The sequence below is a fragment of the Pithys albifrons genome, chromosome 1 (genome assembly GCF_047495875.1).
Source record: "Pithys albifrons albifrons isolate INPA30051 chromosome 1, PitAlb_v1, whole genome shotgun sequence".
Lineage (NCBI taxonomy): Eukaryota > Metazoa > Chordata > Aves > Passeriformes > Thamnophilidae > Pithys > Pithys albifrons.
The window spans coordinates 85,793,824-85,806,612 of NC_092458.1; the positions used below are offsets into that span (position 1 = coordinate 85,793,824).

At 42.7% G+C, this 12,789-nt stretch overlaps 1 protein-coding gene across 1 annotated transcript in view; it reads left to right on the forward strand.

Moving 5' to 3' along the window:
• TEAD4 (TEA domain transcription factor 4) overlaps positions 1–12,789 on the forward strand; it is a 40,040-nt gene that overhangs the window by 7,023 nt on the left and 20,228 nt on the right. Inside the window, exons 2-3 of the mRNA XM_071571867.1 lie at positions 9,938–10,002; positions 10,906–10,968. Coding sequence (XP_071427968.1) covers positions 9,938–10,002; positions 10,906–10,968 — 128 coding nt within the window. The remainder of the gene's footprint in view (positions 1–9,937; positions 10,003–10,905; positions 10,969–12,789) is intronic.

The following is a 12,789-nucleotide window of genomic DNA, read 5'->3' on the forward strand; positions in this document are numbered from 1 at the left end:
ATAATTGCAAATACCTTTCAGGAGCTTAGATTGGACTCTGTGGGCTGAAGTGCAAGGATTGTAACCAATGCTTGATAAGGTAACCCCATAGCAATGCTCCAAGTTGTTGACTGCAAGAGCTGTAGACAGAGGCCTGCTCCTAAGCATGACAAGTACTACAGGGAAACATGTGCATGTGTGGCATTTAGCACAATGTTGCATTCAGCCTTGACTAGGGATTATGAGCATTCCTGCATCATCTTTAGTTGTAGAATCATAGAAAATTGGTTTTGGGAGGGACCTTCAAATACGATCTCGTCTCCTTCTGGGCCCAGAGGCAAATCCAGTTCTACTTAAGTTGTTCATGTCTGGTCTAATCCTTTATGGCTAAGGCTGGAGGAAAGTGTTTTGACAAATTCAGATACAACAGCTTTCATTTAGAAGGTAGTTAAAGCGCCTAGATATTTGCAAATTTACTTCTGGATCCATATGCATTATTAGGTATGTCTCTGCAGCTTAAATAGTTTTTGTCATCCTCTTGTTTCCGCTCTCTTGTCACTGCCTGAGTCGTGGTTGCCCAGCTATCTGTCAGACTTACACTGTAAACCCAATTAGGGAACAGGTGTTGTAAGAATGTGGAGCAGAATTGCACCAGTGCTAGGAGCAGAAAGAAAGTGGGGCAGGAAAGGGGAATATCACAAGCCTCTGTAAGGAAATTTCATGAGCTTGGCCAGAATTCAGTTATTATTCAGTTCCTGGGAAGTCATTCAATTATGAAGTCTGTGTTTCTGCTGGGCTTTTCTGTCCACATTCTCTTTCACCTGTTACAGAGTATCACATCTTTTACAACTCTTCTTTCTAATGTTTGGATGCTGTAAAACTGTTCAAAGTTGAGACCAAGAGCATATTTCCTTCAGAAATAGTGAGATGACCTAACAATTCACTGCAGAGAAAAAAGAGGGAGTTGTTGCTCCTTGTTTCCTTGCTCTCTCCTGCTCTGCTTCCAGTTTTGTGCTCCCACTCTTTAGACTAGCTTCAGTTTCTAGCAAACTCCTTGTGGTTCCATTTTAGCTTGCAAACTGTTGGCAAACTGTTGGCAACTGATAGCAAACTGTTGGCAAAATGAGCTGAACAGGTTTCTGCCAGATTAGAGAGTTCAACAGTCTGGTGAGAGGGAGGGAGGGAAGGGAAAAGGCAACCACTTTTTTCACGAGTGTCCAGCCATTTATTTAAGCTGAAGCTATAACTTAGTGGTTTAAAGTCATCACAGACAATGACTGGATTCTAAATTATGACGGCAAACACTGAAGCTGCATGGGAGCAGCCATTCCATTTAAAAAATCAGGATTAATTTATTCACATAAAACAAGAACTCAGAAGTCTCTGGGTTCTTTTGCTCTCCTTGAAGCTGCTGCATAATTTCCAGTAATTTGGCTGGGACTGGCTTGTGGTGTAGTTTTATGCGTTAAGCCATCACGACTCCTCACAGGAATAACCCAGACCAGACCAGATGCCTTGAGAACTGCATGGTCTGTGCTAGTCATGCAGCAAGTAGCTGCATAGATCTCACAGACCCCTTTTAGCTCCAGTTTATGACATAGCTGAAGCTTTGAGTCCTTGGTCAGGCTGTTATCTGGGCACATGCACAAAGTTAGTGCTTGGGGCAAAAATCTGTGAGGAACTCTACTATTGGTGCTGGCAGAGGCAGCTGACCACAAAATCAGGGGTGCTGAAGTTTTTGTTGTCCTTGGAGACATCACCCAAGATCACTGGGAGTTGCTTTCAGATGCCCTGCACCTATTGGAAGTTACCGAAGCAGACATTTATCGATCTAAGGAAAAATTTAGCAGATGCCCAGGTCTGTAATGTAAAACTTGGACTGATGGGAGCTGGATAATGTTGTTACAGTTAAGCATTGGCTTCAGTGCTACCTTCAACAGTCATATTTCTCTGAACCTGGGCATTAGGGAGTAAAGTATCTTTGTGCCTATATAAGGTTGTCATTCTCAGGTGATCCAAGAGACTGAAAGATGTTTGACACCCCTTTCCGTGTAGGATGGTTATTGGTTCTTTCATCTGATACACTCCAGCATATGAAGGACTCATTACTATATGAAGCTGCTTTGGTGTTATTGTGGGATTTCCCAGCCAAACTGAATCTAAACTTTTTTAGTAAGATTGTCATCAGTCTTAACTCAGGGAAGCACCAGAACAAGTCCCAGCTCTGTTTCTTTTGCTGCCTTAATGAGTACGTGGAGGAGTACTTACTGGGTGGATTAACTTACATTTCTGTGGCCTGAGGCGATAATGTGGGAAAGCACAGCTGATGAGGACATTCAATTTATGCACTGAAAAGCGCTATTAAAGACTGAGGTGCGGTGAAGAACTCCATAGCCTGGAGCTTCCCAGTAGGCTGATGAGGAGGGATTGCTGCCTGCATACATTGTTGTACCTTAGTTAAAACTCGTCTTTACAAGGAATAACTCCACGTTCCTTTGGGGCAGTAATTAGAAGGCACTTTAGCGCTCTTTAGCCTTTAGACAAATGATGCAAACGCAGGAAGTGTCTTGCCCATTATCTGACCAGCCTGTGAGAGTGAGGATTAGGTGGAGCACAGTTACAGGCTACAGTTTATCTGGTGGCAAAACTGGTTTAAGTTTTGCACTGATTCTTTCTCTATTCTCTCTGTTGTGCTAATGCAGTGGTAGTTGTGACCACAAAATGAATCGGTTCACCAATCCAATTAAAAATAAGCTGATGGGGAAAACCAAAACCAAACCAATAACAAAACTCAAATAATGTGAGAAGGCTTTATTTTTAATTATTGGTAATTAGAGTGTTACATGACAATCTTTTCCCCCTGCCCCCTCTCCTTCCATCAATTTAGTTGGTACAGCTGCACACAGAAGTTGATGGAAGAGGAATAACCAACTAGAGGGAAACCTCTTCAGATTGTTTCACTGATGAAAAATTTGTGGCTGTAAATACGTCCACTGTCACTGACTTCATTTTATCTCCACTCCTTGTTGGGAACCAATAAGGTGCTTCTCCAAACCTGTGGGGTTTGCAATATTATCCCTTAGCCATACACTCTTGTGTGAAGCCTCTTAAACTGACCATCCAGAGACAGAGGTTTCTAAATGCTGGTAGCACTTCTTGTGTTTCTGGCTCTGAGTAATTTATACAGTGGGAAAGTGGAGGAGCAAACACAACCTTTTCAGCAAAAGGCCTTTTACACAGCAGGGGGTTGCAGTGTTGTGCTGGTTTAAAGGTGAACCAGCAGGGGAAATGAACTCACCACGAGAGAGATTATAAGTCAGAGCTAAAATTTAATAATAATATTACAATAACAACACTGACACACAAGGGAAATTGCTTTCAACTCACAAAACCCCAGCAGTATAACCCAGTGTCCTGGGGCACAAACCCAAGGGGGTTTGTTTGCCCTTGTGCTGAGACCCCTGTGGTTCCCCCAAGTCCAGAGCAAAAGGAAAAGAAAAACCTGTTGGTGCAGGCAAGGGCTGTGGTCTGGGCGAGAGCGGGGATCTCCTCCTGTCAAGGTCCTGCTGCTGCTCTGGATCCGACGAGAGGTTCCCGAGGTCTTCTTACCCACCACTTATGTACCCTCAGGGAGCACTCAGTCCCTCCCCCTGGGCGGGGACTCACACAATGGGTGATTAACTCTGGGAGCCAGGGGGTGTTGAGCTGTTGATGGCCCATTAGCAGCTCCGCCCCCCTCAGGCTGGGTGTGAAGTTGATAATGGCTCCCTGGGCAGCTGCTGCTAATGGCCCATTGTCCTTGGGGAATGAATAGAGGGGGTGGAATACACAGGTTTGATCACCACCACACAGGGTTAGCTGGTCCCTCCAGCTGAACTAGGACAAGTGTTTAGACCAGTTGGTAAATGAGACAACTACCTCAGACAGACTAATCACCCGACTGCCATTTCCCCATGTGAGGTGCTTGACTGGCACATTCTGCCCAGCAAATAAAGCTTCAACTTTGTCATGTCAGAATAGGAAGGAGCTCAGAACTTGCACAGTCAAATGATGAAAACAGGTGTGTTGAGGAAAAGCTGACAATGTAATGGTGCTAATCACTTCAAGACTGTGTTTTCAGGGATGTGGCTGGATATTTTTCAGACATACTGGCTCATCTTTCTCTGATTGTTTATCTGAAAATCCCCTTATTGTAGGGACTGCATAAGCTCAGACTTCTTGTGGAAGGTTAGTCTTGAGCAAAATCAATCATGAAATAAATGATAAGAGTGAGGAAATTTTGCCAGCTGAATATATAATTCACTGGTTAGTGTAACTGCTGTGGGAACTTGAACCTGACTATTGAGCACTGAAGCTCTGCACTGGTAGAGTCAGGGATGTCATCATAGGATAAACCAGTGCAGTAAAATGTAATATGGTTTTCTATGGTCTCTTTCATGGGAAATGATCACAATATGATAATCACAGTGGTGTTCATTTATTGTCTTCTGAGTACAGGAACCTGGCAAAATCTTCTCACCAAGGCTTTGGTAAGAAGCACTGGTTTGTGAGGAAGGGAAAGTCTAATGAAGGCAGGACTAAAACTAGATTATATCAGTAAGAGCTGAGTGTCTGTGCATCTCGAGGAAAAGATGGCATTAGCTATCAGAAAGACAAAATGTGTTTTCTGACACATCTAGCCCTATTTCTGGAACAATTGATGTCCAGGAAGGCATTTAGCATAGCTGGGAAGAGGAAGTAGTGGAATGAGTGATAGGAAGTAAGGCTGTGCAGGGAGTTATGCATGGGGCAGACCAGATAGCCCCATATGCACATGCAAACACACACTGCTTTTGTTGTAAGACTTGGCTGGCAGTTCGTTTTGCTTTGTATGCACAGAGAAACACTGACATTTGGTGGACAGTTGAGGTGCCCTTACCTTCCCTCTTTTCTCTAGTTTTATTTGTCTGATACACACAGTTCATTTTGCTTATGTTGATTCTAACCAATAGTTAACTACTCAGGAGGTATCAAGTGGCAAAAAGAGATTGAAATGATGGTTGAGATGGCTTTCTTAACCTCACTTTGATAAACCTTGCACTGGATACAGCTGGTTAGTTGCTTTTGTAGTTCTCTTACAAAACTACTTATTGTTAGTTGCATATATCTGCTTTGGGTACAGAGAAGATACAGTATCTGCCAAGAAACACATACTTTCATGCAGTTTCCTATTGCAAGGATTTTGTAGAAATCACTGAGTTCATTTCTCTACCCATCACAGAAGAGAGGCTTTTGGTTCTACTTTCTTTGGCAACGGGTGTATGAGGAAGTGTGAGTCTCAGAGACACTGTTTACAAGGGGCAGAAAAATTAATATACCTTTACCAACAGAAGGCCAGTGTGAAGCTTTGAGGTAGAACTGAGAAACGCTTTCTATGGTGATGGGAATTCCCTTGATTAACCCCTTTCCTTACAGAAAGACACTTTGCTGCTATACTGAAAGGTGCACAGGTGTAGGTAGAATGGAGAATCAAAAAGCTTCCTTGCTCACTTCTTTCTGCAGCTCCTTTCTGGACAACTACTGAACACAACATTTTGCAATTTAGTATAAGACATAATGGGAGCCAAATTGATGTCCTTGGAAATTTATCTACTACTACTTTTTTTTAATGCCATGCTTCCAAGGGGAAGGCCACAGGGAGGATAAAGGTGCTGTGCTGCAGTTGGTATGTTGGCTAGAGCTCTGTGAAACCCAATGCGAGGTTTCAACAGAGGAGTCACAACTGTTGGCAGGTTCTGGTGACCGTGGCAGACCTCAGCAGGAGTTATTCTAAGAACACAACATATGATCAGATTACTGAGGGACACTTTACATGGCTCTAAAAAATGAACTATCTGATGGTTTATGACAGCTCTGCCTGTTCCAGCCAAGAGAGGAGTGCTCGTCTTTGCTGACCCTGCAGCCAAGGTTGTGAAACAAAGGAAGTTCTCTCCAGAGGCTTTGAGCTTACAGACTTCCAGCCACATAATACCTGCTTACATCCAACTACTGATAAGAAAAACAAAAGACAGTTAGGACTTGCTTTTCTTGCAGTTTTGATTCATGGTAACTTAATGCAGTCTTGCTGCAGTTTACTGAGCTTGGCAATTTGCATAGTTCTATATTTAGCAATCCCTGTGATGAATGTCTTTGTAGAGTGAGCTGTTTGTTTATTGGTTTGAGGGTTTTTGTATGTGTGTGTGTGTGCTACCAGTACTGTAATTAGTTTAATATAACCTGCTACTTTTCTGTTTGTCTCTCTCTGAGGACACACTTGGAAGACTGTATGAGAAGGGATAACAAGTTGGACGTGAATTCTAAAACTGGAAATTTTGAGGATCTACAGGGAAATTCTCTCTGTGGAGTGTTTCTTTCTAGAGAATTTCTGTGCTGGCATCTAATACCTGCAATTTTTACACCAGTTTTCTCTCCCACTAGTCTTTTCCAGTGAAGTACATGGCCTGATAGAACTTTGCAATTTTTGCTGATGTTGTCAAAGACAAATAGTTAAATGCACACTTATGGAAACAACTCCTGCTTTTCCAGGCTTGACTACAGTTTATTGTTTCTCCTCCCTGCTTCCTACCCTGTTTCCCTTGTTTTGTTCTCTCTAATACTTAGTCCATCTTAAATATTTTGCTGAGGTTCTGGATGACGCAGGAGGTCGGTATCACTGTGTAGAGGTTCTTTCTGCCAGTTCCTGCCTTTTTGTTGTTGTTGTTTGTTTGGGGTTTTCTTGTTTGTTTGGTTTTTTTTTTGGGGGGGGGGGGGTTTGGTTTATTTTGTTCTGTTTCTCCTCAGGTGCTCCTTGTTTCTTGCTTCTCCTCTTCTCTGCATGTGTTTTCAATAGGCTGCAGTCCTTTCAGGGTTGTCTCTGCTCTGGCACGGTGATGCCTCAAAGTGTACTTCTGCTGTGGGGTGTTTGTTGTGGAGCACCACATTCCAAGAGTACTTTTCCAGCCACGTCCCCAGCAATATCCTCTACCATGTCTCCTTTTCTTCAAATTGTTTTTTTGCATATCTTACATTTCTCCTTCTATGCATCCTCATGTCTGCTTTTGCAGTTCCTTTTGTATCTCCTTGTGTGTCTCGTGTCCCTACTGCCTCTTGCCCTTTCCAAAATATACTTGAGCAAATGTACCTTGTGCTTCTCTGAGTAGTTCTAATGGATTGATTGTCATTTTCATTCAGTTTGGAAATGGCTGGAATTGACTGTAATTGGCACAGAGCTGTTCGTGGCATCCTCTCACACAGATTATTCCTTCATCCCTCTGTTGCTGAAGCAGAATAGTGCTCTGTCAGACTGCTCAGTCTGTATGTTTTGTTTTTTTTTTACTTTCATGGAAACACAACAAAGCTAAATTTGCTCCTTAACACTGATTGTATCTGGTTAAGAATCCCTTGAAATTAGTTTTGCAAGGATGACCCATAACTGAGCCAATGTCTGGAGAGTTCCCATATATTCAAACTTTCAGCATAGCCTGATATGTACCCTTTAATATTTTGCCTGAAATTCTCCATATCCACTTCTTCTCAAGACTAGTTTTTCATCTCTCTTCCACTCATTCCCCTTGCCCCTCAAAGGGTCCTCTTGGTGTACAAAAATTCTTCTTGTTTCTTTGTAGATAATAGGGTTTGAGCACCGTGTTTTGTTCTTTTGTTCTGCACATTTCCCACTTCTCATGTGTGTCAAACTGTCCTTCTGAAATTTCATATATGTTGGCATCTGTGAGAAGAATCTCTTCAGTTGTTTCTTACCTTTCAACTTGGATCGATGTCTAACAGGCAGAGCCTTTGAAAAGCCATAAATACTATTGTTGGCATAGAGTAAGGTGGTGTGGATATGTGTTCCTAGTAATTGGTCTCTGCTTTGTAAAAATGATTACTTGGGTTGGAAGAGCAGTCAGGTGGGAGATAGCGTAACAGCATCTGCTCCCATCAAACTCTCCTGGACATGTCACCATGCTAATGCTGCAACTGTGGAACTGAAGAGGTCAGTGGTTACATGCTGAGCATTATGTTTCTGGCACAGAAACAGTTCCTGATTGATGTATACAGGAGCTGGAGATGATTTCTCAGCTACAGACCTTTCTTCTCCCAGGGGAAGAAGGAGAGCTGCTGTAATGTTTCCATTAGGAAAAGATTAGGAAAAGATTAAGATCTGTAAATGTAAAATGCTTTCCCGTCCCTATGTGTGCTTTGGTTATGTCTCATGCACATGGCTTAACTGCAGTCATGGACATTTGCATTCTTCTGTTTCAGAAACAGATGGAATTAGGAGGTTTGCCAGCCCTTCCCTAAAGAGTTGAGTGGTCAGTTCCAGCATAGAGTCTTTCCTTGCATAATTTTTTTCAGGGTTGAGTGAAATAACAAAAACAAGTGGCAGCTTTCCCATGGAATATTAAACTACTGGCATAAATATTGCGTCTGATTTCAATGCTTGCTTTTTTATGTCTGTGATATCCTCATGTGTAAGTTCTCCATTCCACCCATAAGCTTTCCATAGACAATACTAGAGTTTTATAATTTTTTTATAAAAAACTTCACAAGAGTTGTGGTTGCTTCCCACTTCATTCCTGTGTCAATCTGCAAACACTTGCAGATTGATATAAAGATGTCTCACAGCCTTGCAGTTCCCACTCCCATCTTTTTAGTGAGGTGTACTGTATTGCTACTGGTGTGGTCACTGTGAATATATTATTTTGCATAGCCTGCTCTTTCTGTCATGTTTTCTGCCTTGGACCAGTCAAGAGTTCAGATGCATAGCTACTGCCTTTCAGTTTCTGCTCTTTATTCCTCTGTCTCCAGGAAGAGAATTAAAATCTGTGTGGCTGCTGATACATGGGAGCCCGTGTATGGATCCTGGATAGTCTGCCTGCAAGAGCCTGAAAGCACTTGTAATTCACTGTATCATGAGGCACTGATAAGTTTTGTGTAACTGTTTCGATGTACTCCGCCATTGTTGCTTATTTTCTTGTACTTAGATTCACAGAATGACTGTTTTGCTTGGAAGGGATCTCTTCAGGTAACCTAGACTGGCCCTACTGCTCAGGCAGTGTCAACTACAGCACGCTGCCCAGGGTTGTGTCCAGCAGGTTGTGACTATCCTCCTAGGATGGAGACTGCAGCTTCTCTGGGCAGCCTGTGCCAGTGTTTAATCACTCTTTTGTTAAAAAGTTTGGGGTTTTCCTTTTTTTTTTTTTTTTTTCCTTCTTTTTTCTTCTTTTTACACAGAATTTCATGTGTGTTAGTTTGTGTCATTTGTTCCTGGTCCCATCACTGGGTACTACTGAAAGTAGGGTTGTTCCCTTTTTTCCTTCATTGCCTCCCAGACAACTTATATAATACTCCCAAGTACTTACATGCATTGATTAAAAACCTGCCGTGAGTCTTCTCCAGGCTGAACAGATCCAGTTCTCTCTGGCTCTCCTTATGAAAGATGCTCCAGTCTCTTAATAATTTTTGCTATATTCACTCCAGTACATCCACATCTTTCTCATGCTGAGGAGACCAGAACTGGACTCATTACTCCAGGTGTTGCTGCAACAGTGCTGGTAGAGGTGAAGGATTAGTTCCCTTGATCTGTTGGTAACAATCTTCCTAATGCAGACTGGGATTTGCCATAAGGGGTGCATTGATGGCTCATTATCAGGTCGTTGTCAACCAACACCTCATCCCTCAGCCAATTTTCAGTCCACTCCCTTGTCCAGTTATGTAGCCCATACTTTGTCAGTTTGCCTGTCAGGATGTTATGGAGAAACTGTTCCTAAAACTCAAACTTCTGCCATGTGAACTATTAAGTTAATTTCTAGGAAAGAAAATAATATGACAGAGAATCATCCCACTACTGATCTCTATAGATACACAATGGAATTATCCACCTTTTTCACTGGGATCATAGCCTTCTAAAATTGTATTTGCATTTTTACTTTTGTTTCAGGCCGAAATGAGTTGATTGCCCGCTATATTAAGCTGAGAACAGGGAAAACACGCACAAGGAAACAGGTAAGTGGAGTTTTCCCCATAAGAATAAGTCTCTTTGGACCACTAGACATTGTGAGGGCTAATGAGAGCAAACTCCTTATTGTTCTCTTGTTATTAGTTTCTGGCTTTGCTGGAAAGAAGTTGTCATGCTGTACTGTTTAATAAGAGTGGCAGGAAGAGCCAGCTCAGACATTTTACAGTTGGATTATAATGCTCATGTCTCACAACCACATAGTGACCCACAAGCTTTTCTACTGTTAAACAGTGCGTGATTTTATTTCCTTGGTCTACTAGTGAATGTTTCAGTGAACATCAGTGGTTCTCTACACGAAGATTCTTTGTTCCATGCAGGCAGAGAGACAACAATGCTGATTTTGAAAATACTTGGCACGCAAAATGAAAGAGGAATCTCTGATTTGAGAATGACAGTCCAGGCTATGCTGAACAAAGCAGTTAGCAACATAGACCTGCTTTGGTTAGAGAGCTGGTTGCGGACATTCAGAAGTTCCTTCCAACCTAAATTATTCTATGATGTTATTCAGCCCACATTAGATATGGAGAAGTTATGAAAGTCATTACATAGCAGCAGAGGTTTCCCCCAAGAGTAGGCTAAGATTGGAAAACAAAGAGATCAGAACTCCCAGTTCCTAGATTTAAGGATGTGTTCTTTATTTTTAGAGGAGGTTTCAGGTTTGATAAAGCCATTTGAACTGGAAAAAGCCCTTAAATGTCCCATCTTTAGTGACCCTCCACCCCATTTCCTGGCACTTTTGTTCAGAAAAGCAGTTCATTTCTACCCTCAGCACCCCCTTCCCCAACCCTAAATATTTCCCTATTACACAAGGTGCTTTAAGTATGTTTATTTCTGCAAGAAGCTACCAAGTATTCCTCTGGAATGAAGATTGATTTTGTCTTTCAATGCAGGTATCTAGTCACATCCAGGTCCTGGCAAGGCGGAAAGCTAGAGAGATCCAAGCCAAGCTCAAGGTATGATGGGTATCCTTTAACATATCACACAAGTCAGCCATTCCCCTAAAAAATCAGGAGATTAGTCACTGAAGTGTAGTAAGCTGGAGAGGAAAAGGTACTTCCCAGGAAGTGTTGTGCAAACATTCATTATTGTTGAAGCTCTCTGACGTCTGTAGCAATTCTATTTAAAGAAAAAAGCAACAATAACTTTTTAGATGTCACGTGTCTTATTTCTGCTTCTGGTTTATGCTCTTGTCATCCAAGTCTGAAAGACCCTTAGACTTATGAGTATTCAAGGAGTGCTTACCTGAGAAGGAGGGGTTTATGGTTACAAATGCTGGCCAGTAATTAGTCCTTGGTGTTGTGGAAAAGGTAGCCCTAGAGTTCCCACAGCGTCAGTTCCACCTCTATTAGAGATAATGCCATGGAGCTGTCCATGTAGCCAGCTGGCATCTTCTCAGGTAAAATGGTGCCAGCTGAATAGACTTCACCCTGTGATTAATTCAGATCTTAATTAATTTAGCTCTAAGATCTTGCTAATGAACTGATACCTCTTGACATTTCCTTACACTTGGATTTGATGCAGGGAGATGGTTTATGTGCTCAGACAGAATTGCCAAAAATATTGAGAAGGTCAAATGTGTGTGTGACAATTGCACAAGAGGGTATCTGTCCCCTGTTAGAATGTGAGCTATGCAGAAAGGTCTTGATGAGCAGGATGTGATGTCTGGGCCTTGTTCCGTTTCACTAAGACAGCCAGAGAAGGAAGGTGAGTGCTGACTTCTCTGTTTGGTATGGCAGTAAGTAATCTGGAAGGAAGAGTGTGCGCTTCCCTGATTTTCCATTCTTCAGGTGGCAATGATCTTGGCAGCCCATTCCAGCCCTGACTGTTGAGTGGATGGCTGTTGGTGTGTACTTCCTCTTGGCTGTCAGGACAATTCCTCGCTGGGCACCAGGGGAAACAGACTGTCCTGTGTGTGAACTGTTGGCACTCAGTCTTGACCAGTGCTGAAGTGCATGCAGCTTTATTGCAAGCAGTGATTCCCTCACCCTCCACATCCCATCCCCAGCCCCATTTTAGAAAACTGTGCTATGTCTGTTACTAGCCTGCTGTGTTTCCAGCTGCTTTGATAAAGAGAAGGAGCCACAAATTACAACTATCTAATTCAGTGCACCTTGGTAGGGCTGCCTAAGCTTGAGACCTGTGGTGCTGTTAAGTGGTCAGTTCAGGTGGAGACCTGCTGCAGAGGCAAGTTACAGCGAGTAGGAAACAACAACTGCCTAGGGTGTTAAAAGCTTTACTGCTGCTTATATCTGTAACCTCGATTCTGCCTCTTGCATGTCACAGCTCTGGGATTTGGCATGATTGAAAAGCCAGTCAGCCGAGCCTGTTTCCACTTAGCACACAGGAGCTGCCTGGGTTTGTTCTCAGGGAACGAAGGTGTCTCAGGGTGCTCCATGGAGCCATTGGCTGTTGTCTTTTTCCATCACCCCGGCCATGCTGTGAGCTGTGCCCAGCTGCCTGCAGTGAACCCTTCCCCAGAACCAGGCTGTTCCTTTCCGCCTGCAGAGGCAAGTTGGTAGCACTGATTTGACTCATTTACTTCTTTGTTTTGCTGGTCATTTCCATAGAGCAAGGAAATGAAATCACAGGAGATGCTGCCCTTCTTCCAAGTTCCTGCTGATAGCTGTGTTCATCTATCACTGTTCACTTTTATAAGTTTTCATATTTTTATCCTAGACATCAGAGCAGCTACCTGATGTCTTTTCAGAGCCATCACTTAATTATTCTGTCTCCACATGAATTCATGTGTCTTTTTAAAGTGTGCACTGTGTCTA